Source organism: Nerophis ophidion, linkage group LG04 (genome assembly GCF_033978795.1).
Source record: "Nerophis ophidion isolate RoL-2023_Sa linkage group LG04, RoL_Noph_v1.0, whole genome shotgun sequence".
Taxonomy (NCBI): Eukaryota; Metazoa; Chordata; class Actinopteri; order Syngnathiformes; family Syngnathidae; genus Nerophis; species Nerophis ophidion.
Genome location: NC_084614.1, coordinates 32,802,781 through 32,820,231, shown reverse-complemented (window position 1 = coordinate 32,820,231; position 17,451 = coordinate 32,802,781). Strand labels below are relative to the sequence as shown.

The 17,451-nt window shown below is 41.8% G+C and overlaps 1 protein-coding gene across 4 annotated transcripts in view; it reads left to right on the top strand.

Moving 5' to 3' along the window:
• The first annotated feature begins 2,650 nt into the window (after window positions 1–2,650).
• The window catches only part of gabrb4 (gamma-aminobutyric acid type A receptor subunit beta4), a 152,538-nt gene continuing 137,737 nt past the window's right edge, over window positions 2,651–17,451 (top strand). For all 4 annotated transcript variants that reach the window (XM_061897862.1, XM_061897860.1, XM_061897863.1 and 1 more), the window contains exons 1-2: window positions 2,651–3,441; window positions 12,109–12,200. In XM_061897862.1, the coding sequence (XP_061753846.1) occupies window positions 3,362–3,441; window positions 12,109–12,200 (172 nt within the window). In that variant the 5' untranslated portion in view covers window positions 2,651–3,361. The remainder of the gene's footprint in view (window positions 3,442–12,108; window positions 12,201–17,451) is intronic.

The window sequence follows — 17,451 nt, the reverse complement described above, 5'->3', positions numbered from 1 at the left end:
CCCACTGGGTGTGAGTTTTCCTTGCCCTTTTGTGGGTTCTTCCGAGGATGTTGTAGTCGTAATGATTTGTGCAGTCCTTTGAGACATTTGTGATTTGGGGCTATATAAATAAACATTGATTGATTGATTGATTGATTGAAACAAGTAGATTAATAATTAATGTTCTACCATTTGTCCTTAATAGTGTTAACAATAATAGAATGATAAATTATACAATATGTTACTGCATATGTCAGCAGAAAAATTACGATCCTTTGTTTGTTTACTTAATACTAAAATACAAGTTGTCGTGAATGTTCACTATTTCAAATAAGGACTTAACTGCAATATGAAACATATGTTTAATGTACCCCAAGAGTTTTTGTTAAAACAAAGTCAATAATGCAATATTGGTGTGGTCCCCTTTATTTAGATAAGTACCAAAATCATTTTAGCACCGGTACCAAAATATTGGTATCGTTACAACACTAGTCCATACAAAACTAAGAGCCGGAGATTCAAAGCAATACACGGCGCACTTACCCGTGTAAACAATTATCCAAAGAGGGAGACCTTAAAGGCCTACTGAAATGAGATTTTCTTATTCAAACGGGGATAGCAGGTCCATTCTATGTGTCATACTTGATCATTTCGCGATATTGCCATATTTTTGCTAAAAGGATTCAGTAGAACATCGACGATAAAGTTTGCAAAAAAAAAGCCTTGCCTCTACCGGAGGTCGCAGACGATGACGTCACCGTGTGAGGTCTCCTCACATCCTCATATTGTTTTTAATGGGAGCCTCCAACAAAAAGAGCTATTCGGACCGAGAAAACGACAATTTCCCCATTAATTTAAGCGAGGATGAAAGATTTGTGTTTGAGGATATTGATAGCGAAGGGCTAGAAAAAAAAAAAAAAATCAAGTAAAAAAAAAAAAAGGCGATTGCATTGGGACGGATTCAGATGTTTTTAGGCACATTTACTAGGATAATTCTGAAAAAATCCCTTAACTTTTTATTGTGTTGCTAGTGTTTTAGTGAATTTAATAGTACCTGATAGTCGGAGGGGTGTGTCCACGGGTGTGTTGACGCCAGTGTCTGAGGGAAGTCGACGGCAGCTGTATGGACGGCACAAGCTTAGCTGATCTCCAGTAAGAGGCGACTTTTTACCACAATTTTCTCACCGAAAACTGCTCTGATCCATAGTAAAGCTTTACCTCCGGGAATTTTAAACAAGGAATCACCGTGTGTTTGTGTGGCTAAAGGCTAAAGCTTCCCAACTCCATATTTCTACTTTGACTTCTCCAATATTAATTGAACAATTTGCAAAAGATTCAGCAACACAGATCTCCAAAATACTGTGTAATTATGCGGTTAAAGCGGACGACTTTTAGCTGTGTGTGTGCGCAGTGCTTATTTTTCCTTACAGTCCGTGACGTCACGCGTATACGTCATCATCCCGCGACGTTTTCAACAAGAAACTCCCGGGAAATTTAAAATTGCAATTTAGTCAACTAAAAAGGCCGTATTGGCATGTGTTGCAATGTTAATATTTCATCATTGATATATAAACTATCAGACTGCGTGGTCGGTAGTAGTGGGTTTCAGTAGGCCTTTAACGATGGTTAGTGTGGCTGAAACAGGGCCTAGGCTAAATAAATATTTATTTAAGGGGTTATCTGGCTTAGTGTGTACATGGCCTAATTAACAATCGATTCATGGTTGCAGCTCAAAACCTATCAAACTGGCACCCAGCATTCTCGTGCACCCCTTGGTGTTAAAAGTTTGAACACCTCTGTGTGGCAAGTGTCAACCACCACCGGAATAGCCGCTTAAATGGACAACTTCTCTTTGCTGCCATGACCAATCCGTGCTTGCTTACTACCGTGACGTCACTTATGGCTGGATGGCTCCTTGGTGATGTGGTTGGCGTGAGGATATTCAGCAATCCCGGCAACAGATGACCGCTGCAGTTTTACGACAAAGCAAGCACAGACTGGTTTGCTTGCTGTTTTGTCACAGTGCTTTTGGGCGGCGACACTGATGGTGATGAGTCCAAATGATGATCAAGCACAAATGTGCCTCAGGCTAGATTCCCTATACATATATGCACACACACCCTTTTTCTTTTTAAGAACACCTCCATTTTGCTGTCTACTTTCATCCCACTGACACCACAGTGGCGGGTCTATTCCTTTAAATGAGCCTTTGCGCATAGCCTTCGCATCACCACAACTGCATTAGTGCTGGATGGGGTTGCCTAGCAACTGGACAGCAAAGCGATCCCAGAAGAAAACCTCCTCTGTATAAAACAAGCATGCGTGTGTGAATGTGTGCGTGCGTGTGTGCTTTTCTGAAATGGTGTTTGTTAATGTTGTTTAGTCATGAAATTGTAAATAAGTCCCCAAAAAGGCAGAAAGTGGGGAGATGCGTGAGAAAACACACGCAGCATCCTAATAGGTTTCACTAAAGAGCATAGGTTGTCGTTAAGGAATTCACCCTAGGTGTCCCCTGCACCTTGCAGTTGGATATTTATTTTCATTTCAGGACTGAGAACTTTTTTTTTTTTTTAAGTAGATGGGAAGTGAACACACGCGCGCACACGCACACCCAATATTGCGCGTCATGTGTCAGCGGATGCTTGGATGTTTGTCATTTGTGCTTGGAGGAGGAGACGCGCGGACCTTGTTGATGGGTCCACACGCCATTTAATTAAAATCGCGCCTGGAAGGACATTTTTTAGCTTTTTTTTTGAGAGGACATCCGAGTTTAATACAAGATTGTTTTGACGTCTGCTGATTCATTTTTTTTTTTTTTTTTTGAGGGGGGATTTCTTTCTCCCCCATCCTAATCGTGCGTGCCTTTTGCGCGGATCTCCATCATCATCTCACAGGAGCAGCAGCGACAAGGGGGTGGATAGCAAAAGGGGGGGATGAAGATTTCATTTTTCTTTTTTTTTCTTTCCCCACAAGAAATAGGGCTTTAACGACAGCGTGCATCCCGTGCTGCTGCTGCTGCGACTGCAAGCATGCCTCTTGTGCACACTTGGACTGGGAAATTCCATCCACCAATTTGATTCCAACCCGACTTGCTGCCCGTTTTTTTTTTTTTGTTGTTTTTTTTTAATTACTAACTTAACTTCAGTAAGATGTCTGATCTGCTGGTGTTGGTCGAGGGGCTCTGTGACTTGCACGGATTTCCATAGCGGGGGGACCACATCTTCTTCAGCTTTTTGACACCATAGAAGACGTCGCATGCTACATGTATAGTAGGCTCCTCCATCCTATATTCCCCATTGATTGGTTTTAAGTTTGTGGAATTCTGCAGGACGGACCGCTGGACTGGTTGGATTATAGATACTAGACATAAGGATTTGTGGAGATGTTGGGTCGTCAAGAAGATAAATTATGTGGAATTGTCTCTGCTCTGGCGGCTTTGTCCTTCGCATGCTTTGTTCAAAGGTAAGGGGACCTCTCACATTGATCTGTGCTATTATGGCGGCTGAATTTGGATTAAAAGGGGTGCCCAGGCCTTATTAGTATTAGAGCACATCGCTGCCGGTGCGCCTACTTTACGCGTGCACGTGCCAGTGTCAGACGTGCACATCCTCCAGACAGCAGAATGCAATAATCCTAATTACGTGGCTGCATGAGGTTGCCGCTGGTGTGTTGTTTAAAAGTTCATATCCATAATTGATCATTCTTTCTACGCCTCTGTGAGATCGTATATCACTTTCTGACAGTTCTATTATGATATACACTATATTGCCAAAAGTATTCGGCCAGCTGCCTTGACTCACACATGAACTTGATGTGCCATCCCATTCCTAACATCTAGGGTTCAATATGATGTCAGTCCACCTAAGGGGCCAAGCCCAACTCCTGAAAAACAACCCCACGCCATAATTCCTCCTCCACCAAATTTCACACTCGGCACAATGCAGTCCGAAATGTACCGTTCTCCTGGCAACCTCCAAACCCAGACTAGTCCATCAGATTGCCAAATGAAAAGCCTGATTCATCACTCCAGAGAAGACGTCTCTACTGCTCTAGAGTCCAGTGGTGACGTGCTTTACACCACTGCATCCGACGCTTTGCATTGGACTTGGTGATGTATGGTTTAGATTAAGCTGCTCAGTCATGGTAACCTATTCCATGAAGCTCTCTGCGTATTGTACGTGGGCTAATTGGAAGGTCACATGAAGTTTGGAGCTCTGTAGCAACTGACTGTGCAGAAAGTCTCTTTGCACAATGCACTTCAGCGTCCGCTGACCCCTCTCTGTCAGTTTATGTGGCCTATACCACTTCAGGGCTGACTTGCTGTTGTTCCCAAACTCTTCCATTTTCTGATAATAAAGCCAACAATTGACTTTGGAATATTTAGGATTGAGGAAATTTAACGACTGGATGTGTTGCACAGGTGGCATCCTATGACAGTTCCACGCTGGAAATCCCTCAGCTCATGAGAGCGGCCCATTCTTTCACAAATGTTTGTCAAAACAGTCTCAATGCCCAAGTGCTTGATTGTATGTACCTGTGGCCGGGCCAAGTGATTAAGACACCCGATTCTGATCATTTGGATGGGTGGCCAAATACTTTTGGCAATATAGTGTATCTATGAATAGGAGGCATCAGTCTTTTGGGGTCCAGCTTGATGAGCATCTGTATTTCTTAAATGAGCTCATTGAGCAATGCTTCCCTCAGTGTTCCTACTACACACACACACACACACACACACACACACACACACACACACACACACACACACACACACACACACACACACACACACACACACACACACACACACACACACCTCCAATCCGTACTCTCCCTTTTTAGTCTTGGGTTATGTGCTGCAGGTCATGGCACCAAAGTAAAAACGTCAGTCGGACTAGGTGGCGAAATGTTGCTCCGAGGGATACAGTACAGGCCAACTATACCTGAGTGTCAACAGCATCTCTGTGAGCATATGAAAAAACAACGCTTGTGACTGGAACATTAACTATTTTGGATGACCCACGTCTGTAAAATCCTTGACAACTGCATATTCATTAAAAACGATGACATAAAAATACATAATCGTGGGTTGGATTGCGCATGTTCTGGTATAGCTTTGTAGCTCTGGAGATTTTGACTCCCACTTTCCCCCTGATCTTGTCTTTAAGCGTTACAGCCAGCTGTTTTCTCAAATGTCCCTGGTAAATCCCCGAAAAAGTATTGTGACACATAATTTATGTAAATAAAATAACAATTTCACCCAGGGATATTCCACTGTTAATCCTGAGGTCAAAATCCAGCTGTGGAAACCAGTCTCAAAGTTCAGTTCAAAACTTGCACATTAAATGTAATAAAACACTATGAGGTCCTGTTGTATAGAGTAAATTGGACCTGTTATGTTTGCGTGTGGCCTTGATGATTTGAACCCCAGGATGCAAAGACGAAGTGCAGGTAAAAATGTATATAATGACAAAAGCAAAGACGTGCAGCAGGGATGTGCGCAGGGCGCTTAGGAAGAACAGAATGCAAAGCAACAGGTTGAGGAGCAAAGCACGTTCGATGCACACAAGGACTGGGCTGGAATATAAAGCATCTTGGCTACTAGGAACCGCTGTGTCGTTATTGCCAATCAGGGACAGGTGAGAAAGCCAGCGTTCAGACAGTAGAAGTAATTACAAAAGGAGGGAAACAGGAAATGTAATTTTAAAAAAGCACTCTGGAAGGAAATAAAACAAAATGCCAGAAACGAGTCATAATTGTCATGCGAGATCATGACAGGACCAGTCTGAACACATTGTCAGATTTTTGGACCCTTGTATTTTGCATAACAGGGGCTATTTTTGAATAGCCCTAATTTAGACTGGCACTTTACTTCTTGCACTTCATTTTTACCAAGACCTTTTCAACGGAAAGTATGATTCCGATTTGTTGGAAAATCAGGTTCTGTTGCAGCTGTCATGACCTCTCAATACAATTATCATTAGTCTCTTGTACTTTGTTTTCCTTTCTAGTCCTGCACGTTTATTTGTTTCTATTTCTTGTTTGCCTCCGTTTTGCTTCAACCCTTCCTGTCTGGGTACTGGCTCCTACACCTGTTGAATATTGGCAATTAGGTAACACATGTTCCTGGTTGCCAATCAGGCTTCTTTTTAAGCCAGCTCTATCATATGAATAGGACTGGATCATTGTGCTTTTAGCTTGGCACCTAAGCGTGAATAGCTTTCCATACTCTTCCTATGCCCTTCCCTGAAGTATTATGTCTGTGGATGTTCGCATTCATCCATGTCATTGTCATCTCAGGGCATTCAATCGATCGCAACTGGACTGTTTGGTCAGATCTAGTCTTAGAAGACAAACCAATCTAAGTCTATGAGCATGAACTGATGAAGCCTACTCGGATTAGCGGCAAACCGTCTTCTAAGACAAACCAAACAGACCAGTTGCGATCGATCAAATGCCCTGAGATGACCTGCAGTAAAAAGTCATTTTTTTAGATTTTATTTTCGATTTATTTTCTCTGCATCCTGAGGTCACGGCCAACAATGATCGACACCGAAACAGCAGTATGATGCTGACCTTGGAGCGCGGAGTGAATTTGACGTGGCATAATTAAATCTATCGGAACACCTTTGAAATTAAAATCGAAATTCTGTCAACAATGTTTGATCCAGTCATATTGCCTGAGAGGTGGAATTTAAAGGGAGCCAAATCCTTAATAAAACTAATCAACTTGTGAATTTATGAATTTTTCAACAATGTTTTTAGTGTCCCTTGTAACCTTTTCCCTAAAAAAAGCACAGGATTTCAACAAACATGGAAAAAAATACTGCATAACCATACCATACCAATTTTCTTTATAAAGCTCTTTGGAAACAACCAGATGCTGTTTTACTCGTTTTGAACCCTACAGACTGAAAAGAAGACCCTGGATTGCAGTGAAAGTGAACACACTAACCTCATCGTCAAATTACTGTACTGTTTCAATAACATTTATATTTATATATAATTACAGAAAAAAAACAACAGAAATGTATTCCCTATTATCCGCTGTCTTATCTGTCATCCACAAGTTGCAGACATTCTATTTGTTTCTTTTGGCTTAAGAGCATTTGTGAACTATTTTTTTGTCAGTAAATGAGAAACAATGAGAGATTTTCATCACATTTCAACATCTCTTACATGTAAATGCTGCCTCTCTGCTGGATCAGCAGTGCATATATATATATATATATATATATATATATATATATATATATATATATATATATATATATATATATATATATATATGTATATATATATATATCCATCCGTCCTTCTTCCGCTTATCCGAGGTTGGGTCGCGGGGGCAGCAGAAGCCCAGACTCCACTCTCCCCAGCCACTTTGTCCAGCTCTTTCGGGGGGATCCCGAGGCGTTCCTAGGCCAGCCGGGAGACATAGTCTTCCCAACGTATCCTGGTCTTCCCCATGGCCTCCTAACGGTTGGACGTGCCCTAAACACCTCCCAAGGGAGGCGTTCGGGTGGCATCCTGACCAGATGCCCAAACAACCTCATCTGGCTCCTCTCGATGTGGAAGAGCAGCGGCTTTGCTTTGAGCTCCTCCCGGATGGCAGAGCTTCTCACCCTATCTCTAAGGAAGAGCCCCGCCACCCGGCGGAGGAAACTCATTTCGGCCGCTTGTACCCATGATCTTGTCTTTTCAGTTATGACCCAAAGCTAATGACCATAGGTGAGGATGGGAACGTAGATAGACCTGTAAATTGAGAGCTTTGCCTTCCGGCTGGTCCACAGTTCCACGACCAGGATGAAAACCACACTGTTCCTCCTGAATCCGAGGTTCGACTATCTGGCGTAGCCTCCTCTCCAGTACACCTGAATAAACCTTACCGGGAAGGTTAAGGAGTGTGTTTCCACGATAGTTGGAACACACCCTCCAGTCCCCCTTAATAAAGAGAGGAACCACCACCCCAGTCTGCCAATCCAGAGGTACCGCCCCTGATGTCCACGCGTTGCTGCAGAGTCTTGTCAACCAAGACAGCCCCACGGCATCCAGAGCCTTAAGGAACTCCGGGCGGATCTCATCCACCCCAGGTGCCTTGCCACCGAGGAGCTTTTTGACTACCTTGGCAACCTCAGCCCCAGAAATAGGAGAGCCTACCACAGATTCCCCAGGCACTGCTTCCTCATAGGAAGACGTGTTGGTGGGATTGAGGAGGCCATCGAAGTATTCGTTCCACCGATCCATACACGGTGTTGACAGTACACTGCTACCCCTTCCTGAGGTGGCGGATGGTGGTGCAGAATCGCTTCGAAGCCATCTGGAAGTCGTTTTCCATGGCTTCCCCAAACTCCTCCCATGTCCGAGTTTTTGCCTCCGCGACCGCTGAAGCTGCACACTGCTTGGCGTGTTGGTAGCTGTCCACTGCCTCCGGACTCCTATGAGCAAAAAGAACCCGTTAGGACTCCTTCTTCAGCTTGACAGCATCCCTCACCGCTGGTGTCCACCAACGGGTTATAGGATTACCGCCCCGACAGGCACCAACTACCTTGCGGCCACAGCTCCAATCAGCCGCCTTGACAATAGAGGTGCGTAACATGGTCCACTCGGACTCAATGTCCAGCACCTCCCTCGTGACATGTTCAAAGTTATTCTGGAGGTGGGAATTGAAACTCTCTGACAGGAAACTCTGCCAGACGTTCCCAGCAGACCCTCACAATGCGTTTGGGCCTGGCAGGTCTGTCCGGCATCCTCTCCCACCATCGCAGCCAACTCACCACCAGGTGGTGATCGGTAGAAAGCTCCGCCCCTTTCTTCACCCGAGTGTCCAAAAGATGAGGCCGCAAATCCGATGACACAACTACAAAGTCGATCATGGAACTGCGGCCTAGGGTGTCCTGGTGTCCTGAACATAGTGTTTGTTATGGACAATCTGTGACGAACACAAAAGTCAGATAATAAAACACCACTCGGGTTCAGATCCGGGCGGCCATTCTTCTCAATCACGCCTCTCCAGGTTTAACTGTCGTTGCAAACATGAGGGTTGAAGTCCCCCAGTAGAACAAGGGAATCACCTGGAGAGCACTTTCCAGTACTCCCTCGAGTGTATCCAAAAAGGGTGGGCACTCTGAACTGTTGTTTGGTGCGTAATTACAAACAACAGCCAGGACCCACCCCCCCCCACCCGAAGGGGTAGGGAGACTACCCTCTCGTCCACTGGGTTGAACTCCAACGTACAGGCTTTGAGCCGGGGGGGCAACAAGAATTGCTACCCCAGCTCATCGCCTCTCATTGCGTGCAACGCCAGTGTAGAAGAGAGATCAATCCCTCTTGAGAGAACTGGTTCCAGAGCCCTCGCTGTGCGTCGAGGTGAGTCTGACTATATCCAGCCGGAACTGCTATACCTCGCGCACTAGCTCAGCCAACCCCCCCCAGTGAGGTGACGTTCAACGTCCCAAGAGCTAGCTTATGTAGCCGAGGATCAGACAGCTGAATTCCCTGCTTTCGGCTGCCGCTCAGCTCACAATGCACCCGAACTCTATAGTCCCTCCTATGAGTGGTGAGCCCATTGGAAGGGTGACCCAAGTTGCCTCTTCGGGCTGTGCCCGGCCGGGCCCCATGGAGACAAGTATGTATATATGTGTATGTATGTATGTATGTATGTATGTATATGTATATATATATATGTATATGTATGTATTTATAAATGTGTATATATGTGCATATGTATTTACAGTATATATATATTTATATATATATATACTGTATATATATATATATATATATATATATATATATATATATATATATATATATATATACATATATATATACATATATATATATATATATATATATATATATATATATATATATATGAATGTGTGTGTATATATGTGTATATATCCATCCATCCATTTTACACCGCTTGTCCCTTTTGGGGTCGCTGGAGCCTATCTCAGTTTCTTCATCTGGGTGGAATAAAAATCTAAATCTAAATATATATATATATATAGACACACAACCATATATAGGCATATATATATATATATATATATATATATATATATATATATATATATATATATATATATATATATATATAGTATATATATATATATATATATATATATATATATATATATATATATATATATATATACATACATACATATATATACATAAATACACATATATATGCATATAAATACACATATATATACAAAAAGTATATATATATATATATATATATATATATACAAACCCTCGTTCCATATGAGTTGGGAAATTTTGTTCGATGTTAATATAAACATAATACAATGATTTGCAAATCCTTTTCAACCCATATTCAATTGAATGCACTACAAAGACAAGATATTTGATGTTCAAACTCATAAACTTTATTTTTTTGCAAATAATAATTAACTCACAATTTCATGGCTGCAACACGTGCCAAAGTAGTTGGGAAAGGGCATTTTCACCACTGTATTACATCACCTTTCCTTTTAACAACATTTAATAAATGTTTGGGATTTGAGGACATTAATTGTTGAAGCTTTGAAAGTGGAATTCTTTCCCATTCTCGTTTTATGTAGAGCTTCAGTCGTTCAACAGTCCGGGGTCTCCGCTGTCGTATTTTACGCTTCATAATGCGCCACACATTTTCGATGGGAGGCATGTCTGGACTGCAGGCAGGCCAGGAAAGTACCGGCACTCTTTTTTTACGAAGTCACGCTGTTGTAACACTTGTCTTGCTGAAATAAGCAGGGGCGTTTATGATAACGTTGCTTGGATGACAACATATGTTGCTCCAAAACCTGTATGGACCTTTCAGCATTAATGGTGTCTTCACAGATGTGTAAGTTACCCATGCCTCGGGCACTAATACACCCCCATACCATCACAGATGCTGGATTTTGAACTTTGCGCCTATAACAATCCGAATGGTTATTTTCCTCTTTGTTCTGAGGACACCACGTCCACAGTTTCCAAATATAATTTGAATTGTAGACCACAGAACACCTTTTCACTTTGCATCAGACCATTTTATGTGAGCTCGGGCCCAGCGTAGCCAATGGCGTTTCTTTGGTTTTGTTGATAAATGGGTTTGGCTTTGCATAGTAGAGTTTTAACTTTCACTTACAGATGTAGCGACCAACTGTAGTTACTGACAGTGGTTTTATGAAGTGTTCCTGAGCCCATGTGGTGATATCCTTTACACACTGATGTTGGTTTTTGATGCAGTACTGCCTGTGGGATCAAAAGTCCGTAATATCATCGCTTACGTGCAGTATTTATTGCCACTTTTCCCAACTTCTTTGTCACGTGTTACTGGCATCAAATTCTGAAGTTAATGATTAATGGAAACAAAAATAAAAAGGTTTATCAGTTTGAACATCAAATATGTTGTCTTTGTAGCATATTCAACTGAATATGACTTGAAAATGATTTGAAAATCATTGTATTCCGTTTATACATACATCTAACACAATTTCCCAACTCATATGGAAACGGGATTTGTATATATATATATATATATATATATATATATATATATATACGTATATATATATATATATATATATATATATATATATACTTTATATATGTATATGTATATATATATATATATATATATATATATATATATATATATATATATATATAAATATATTTATATATTACGCAGAAGGCTTAGCGCTGTAGACAGAAGCAAGAAGTATGTGTCAGCTACAACAATTGTGCTGTTAATCTATAAAGAGTTAATATACTGTATTGTTATGCGTTTCTGCTTTATCTACATATGAACAAAACTTAAGTTTTGATTATCAATTAAAATCAACCATACCATATCAACTGGACCCATGTCCTATCATCCATCATCAGTTGCATTACAATAATTTTCCTCAATAATTAAATACAATTCCCACAAATACTCCCACATGTTGTAGAAGATACATTTACTTTTGCCGTCTACTTCTTCCCATGTGGCCCATTTTTTCCCCTACTCAAGTCAGTGAACATTTTCAGTATATCGCTTTTTAAGAATAGGTAAATTCAAAATCAAACCCCAAGTATTACAAATTGTCTTGTGTTAAATGCATTTTACATTGTGTTTTTTGTCCGCAGCTCCACTGGAAGCACTGGAATGTCCGTGGCCAAGACCACTGTGGACAAGTTACTGAAGGGCTATGACATCCGTTTAAGGCCTGATTTTGGAGGTAAGTGTCCAGGGCTTTTTGTTGTGGCCTTTTGTGTAGCCAGCGCAGCGTGATTTACGAGTCGCTCCTCAAGCGAGTCTTCCCAAGTGCTTACCTTTTGCAAAACTGAGAGGATCGCTTTGATTGCAACCAGGCCATGACAATGCATCTGTTCTCTCATTGAAGATGGCTGTTCATGGAGAAGTAGGGCGAACATGGAGGTGATACTAGCATATATCATAATTTGTTTTATTTTGGCTTTTTCCTGTCAGGATTGCCTCCGCAAGTCAATCGCATGTTTGATATGGTTTAGTTGTGTTTTTGGTTCTTTTGCTGGATGCCTTTCCTGATGCAACCCTCCCATATTCTTCAGGTTTGGGATTGGCATTGCTATCTCCAGCGGCTAGTGAATTGGTTCCAGGACTGACCATGATACATTTATTTTCGCAAAGTGGGATTATCCTTTTTAAATCAAATATGTACAGTATATACTTGGAGAATAAAAAAACTGTTTACAAACTTCTAAACAAGTCATTTTCGAAACAATATTAGAGTCCTTTACACTCCATCTATAGTAGCCTTGAGTTTGTTCTACTTGCTGATCGGCGGGAGATCCTCCAATTATCATTGCTTTGAGTTTCACTGACGCACGGTCACAATGTGGAAACACTTTGTCAAATTCTGGGTAATTCCTTTCAGTTTGAAATGGTCCTGGATGTGCTAAAATTGAGTGGGCGTAAATTGTTCTGAAAAAACCTTGTCAACTTAGCAGTCGCAGCAAAGCTAGCCGTCGACATTGTCCTGCCGCGTTTTCTTTTTTTTTTGCTGTTGTCATTAGGGGTGTTCCGATAGAACTTTTTTACTTCCAATATGATACCGATATTAGATAGAACCTTGCGTATTGGTGACATCAATATTAATCCGATACTATGTTAGCACAAATTGTAATACATGCTTTTATTATCTTGAAGTGTGAAACTTGAGAAAAACGCTTGATGGACACCAGCCTTATGAAGTATTTATGCTTTTAAAATTAAGTGATAATTGTTTTCCCGGTAAGGTTTATTCAGGTGTACTGGAGAGGAGGCTACGCCGGATAGTCGAACCTCGGATTCAGGAGGAACAGTGTGGTTTTCGTCCTGCTCGTGGAACTGTGGACCAGCTCTATACTCTCGGCAGGGTTCTTGAGGGTGCATGGGCGTTTGCCCAACCAGTCTACATGTGCTTTGTGGACTTGGAGAAGGCATTCGACCGTGTCCCTCGGGAAGTCCTGTGGGGAGTGCTCAAATAGAATGGGGTATCGGACTGTCTTATTGTGGCAGTCCGATCCCTGTACGATCAGTGCCAGAGCTCGGTCAGCATTGCTGGCAGTAAATCGGACACGTTTCTAGTGAGGGTTGGACTCCGCCAAGGCTGCCCTTTGTCACCAATCCTGTTCATAACTTTTATGGAAAGAATTTCTAGGCGCAGTCCAGGCGTTGAGGGGTTCCGGTTTGGTGGCCGCGATATTAGGTCTCTGCTTTTTGCAGATGATGTGGTCCTGATGGCTTCATCTGACCGGGATCTTCAGCTCTCACTGGATCGGTTCGCAGCCGAGTGTGAAGAGGCCGGAATGAGAATCAGCACCTCCAAATCCGAGTCCATGGTTCTCTCCCGGAAAAGGGTGGAGTGCCATCTCCGGGTTGGGGAGGAGACCCTGCCCCAAGTGGAGGAGTTCAAGTACCTAGGAGTCTTGTTCACGAGTGGGGGAAGTGTGGATCGTGAGATCGACAGGCGGATCGGTGCGGCGTCTTCAGTAATGCGGACGTTGTACCGATCCGTTGTGGTGAAGAAGGAGCTGAGCCGGAAGGCAAAGCTCTCAATTTACCGGTCGATCTACGTTCCCATCCTCACCTATGGTCATGAGCTTTGGGTCATGACCGAAAGGATAAGATCACGGGTACAAGCGGCCGAAATGATTTTCCTCTGCCGTGTGGCGGGGCTCTCCCTTAGAGATAGGGTGAGAAGCTCTGTCATCCGGGAGGACCTCAAAGTAAAGCCGCTGCTCCTCCACATCGAGAGGAGCCAGATGAGGTGGTTCAGGCATCTGGTCAGGATGCCACCCGAACGCCTCCCGAGGGAGGTGTTTAGGGCATGTCCAACCGGTAGCAGGCCACGGGGAAGACCCAGGACACGTTGGGAAGACTATGTCTCCCGGCTGGCCTAGGAACGCCTCGGGGTCCCCCGGGAAGAGCTAGACGAAGTGGCTGGGGAGAGGGAAGTCTGGGCTTCCCTGCTTAGGCTGCTACCCCCGCGACCCGACCTCGGATAAGCGGAAGAAGATGGATGGATGGATGGATGGATGTTTTTTTTTTTTGGGGGGGGGGGGCAAAACCTAGTGGCCACAATCATTCATTAAATTAACCTCGTATGCAGTAATTTGAATGATCCAGACATGTTTTTTTTTACTGGATACACTCTAATACGCTTCTACATTGGAAAGTTTATATATGTCAATAATACATAATTATAATTATTCTATACTTGTTTGGACTGACAAATTTGCTATTTTAAACTGCAATATTGTTCAAAAAAGGAACCTTACTTTGTACAGTAAGTGCTAGCTATAGACTACCTTGTTTACCTTTTGTTAATGAGTTCACTAAATTACAAGAAAAGATCACACCAATGTGCTTAATGAAGGACATTTAGCTGGCGGTCCAGCTAGTGAAAGAGTGCAAGACTGTGTGTGTCAGAGTTTATGACATTTTACACGCAAGCCAATATCATCCGATAAATATTTTTTGAAGATATCGGACCAATATTCGATATCAATATGGGATCAGGACACCCATGTTACGTTATGGGTTGATCGTTGTTTGTCAGGATCCCAGGATGCAGGCAAAGTGAAGGTAAACTCCATTGTAGTAAGGAAAAAAACAACAAATAGTGCTGAGGGCATGAGCACAAAAAGAAACTAGACACGGAAAACTTAGGTAAAGCTTTGCAGCAAAATGAGATACAGGGCAAAATAGTCCTGCCCAGTCCAGAGAACTGATTTGGCATAACAAAGTTAAAGTACCATTGACAGTCACACACACACTAGGTGTGGTGAAATTACCCTCTGCATTTGATCGATCCCCTTCTTCCACCCCCTGCGAGGTGAGGGGAGCAGTGAGCTGCAGCGATGGCTGTGCTTGGGAATCATTTTGGTGATTTAACCCCCAAGTCCAACCCTTGATGATGAGTGCCAAGCAGGGAGGATCTAATTTTTTATAGTCTTTGTTATGACTCTGCCGAGGTTTTGAACTCACGACCTACCGATCTCAGGGCAGACACTACAACCACAAGGCCACTGAGCAGGAAGCAAGCATCCTGATTGGCAACCAGGGACAAGTGTGTCGTGGTTTCCTAAAGGGGAAAGGAAAGGAAGCCAGCTCTCAGCCAAGAGAAGTAGAGGAGGAAAACACGAAATGGAAAACCAAAATAAGTGTGGTGGACAGAAAATAATACAAACAGTAAACTAAAGATCCCATATAATCCCATTGGGTTGAGATTTTTCTTGCCCTGATGTGGAATCTGAGCCAAGGATGTCGTTGTGGCATGTGCAACTCTTTTGAGACACTTGTGATGTAGGGCTATATAAGTAAACTTTGATTGTTTGATGTGAGATCATAACAACTCCTAGTTGGCATTGAAGTTGTGTTATTGATCTCAAAGATGAAGTGCATCAACAGTCCAGTCCAGTGTCGCCACTTTGTGTTGCGCCGACATTAGCGTTGTTGCGAGCAGGAAGTGACGCGCCCAGTCCCATCAAGTCCTGCCACTTTGGTACCCCTGCTGTCTTTTGACATCGTTCATGTCAAAGGCTCAGAAATGTGGAGATGTGTTATTGGTGAGGCAGTAGTCTGAAATGAAGCACATATACAGTTATACTATAGTCTTCGCTAAACAATGGCTTATCGCAATTACACCGAAAGTTACTGTAGTTACTTGCTGACTGGTCTTTTTTTATGATAGAAAAAAAAATACGAATACCGCACTGTAATGCGCATAAGACTTTATTTAAGAAATAGCACAGGCATAGTGTTGTAAAAGTATAGTGTGCATAAACAATATCGTCTGGTCTGAATGCAGCTTTTGCTGTTCTTCCTATTATAGTAGTAAATGCCAGCATGACCGTTTACTGCTTAAAAGAACGAGAGGTACAAAGCAGGCTTTTCATTAAAAAGACACATTCATGGAGTGAAATGATAATTACATGAGTGCAAGGAATGGAATAGTCTGAGGTTCATCATTTCAATAAACTACAGCCCTTGCCAGTCAGAAGTGACCGTACACTAACTGATCATAAATGTAATGGTCATGCATGTTCTTCTGCATTTACTTAGGTTTTGACACCGCTCTGTTGTTTATTCCACCATTGATCCCTGAGTAAGTTAACAGTCTGTTTTTAAATTGCTTTTAGATATTTATACATATATTAATAAATGAGGTGATACATTTTCTTCTAAAGGCAGTCAGACATGACAATACAACCTTCATAATGACTGTGAGTAAAACAATATTACATGCACTACAGTGGTACCTCAGTTTCCGTGTTGTTTTACACAGTAAAGTAACACTTCATTAACAATGTAGTAATATTGTAGTAATAATATAGTAACAATGCTGTCACAATGTTGTAATAATGTCCTAACAATTTTGTAACAATGTCATAACATTGTTATAACAATGTAGTAACAATTTAGTAATAAAGTAGTAATAGTATAGTAACAATGTTGTCACAATGTCGTAGAAAGGTAGTAACAACATAGTTATAGTAACAATGTAGTAACAAAGTAGTAACAACACAGTGATAGTAACAATGTAGTAACAACAAAGTGATAGTATAGAAACAATGTTGTCACAATGTCGTAAAAATATAGTAAAAATGTAATACCAATGTAGTAACAAGTGTAAAACAATCTGGATCAAATATTTTATGTTAATATTTTTGGGTGACTGGAATGGATCAGATGGATTCACAATTTTTATTATGGGAAGAGACAGACTCTTTTGAACAAATAACAACCACGTGATGTATATTTACAAAAGGATGTTTTAATATACTGCAGTTTTGCTTAACCATCTATGTCCCAGGACACATTAACAGAATCATACCGTATAGTAAACAATGTTTTTTTTTTACTGTAATACCACGTGCTGAACCGTGTGTGCAAACCTTAAAATTGAGTGTACCATTAGTGGGTGTGTTGCGTTTGATCTACTAAGACTGCGTATATAATTGATA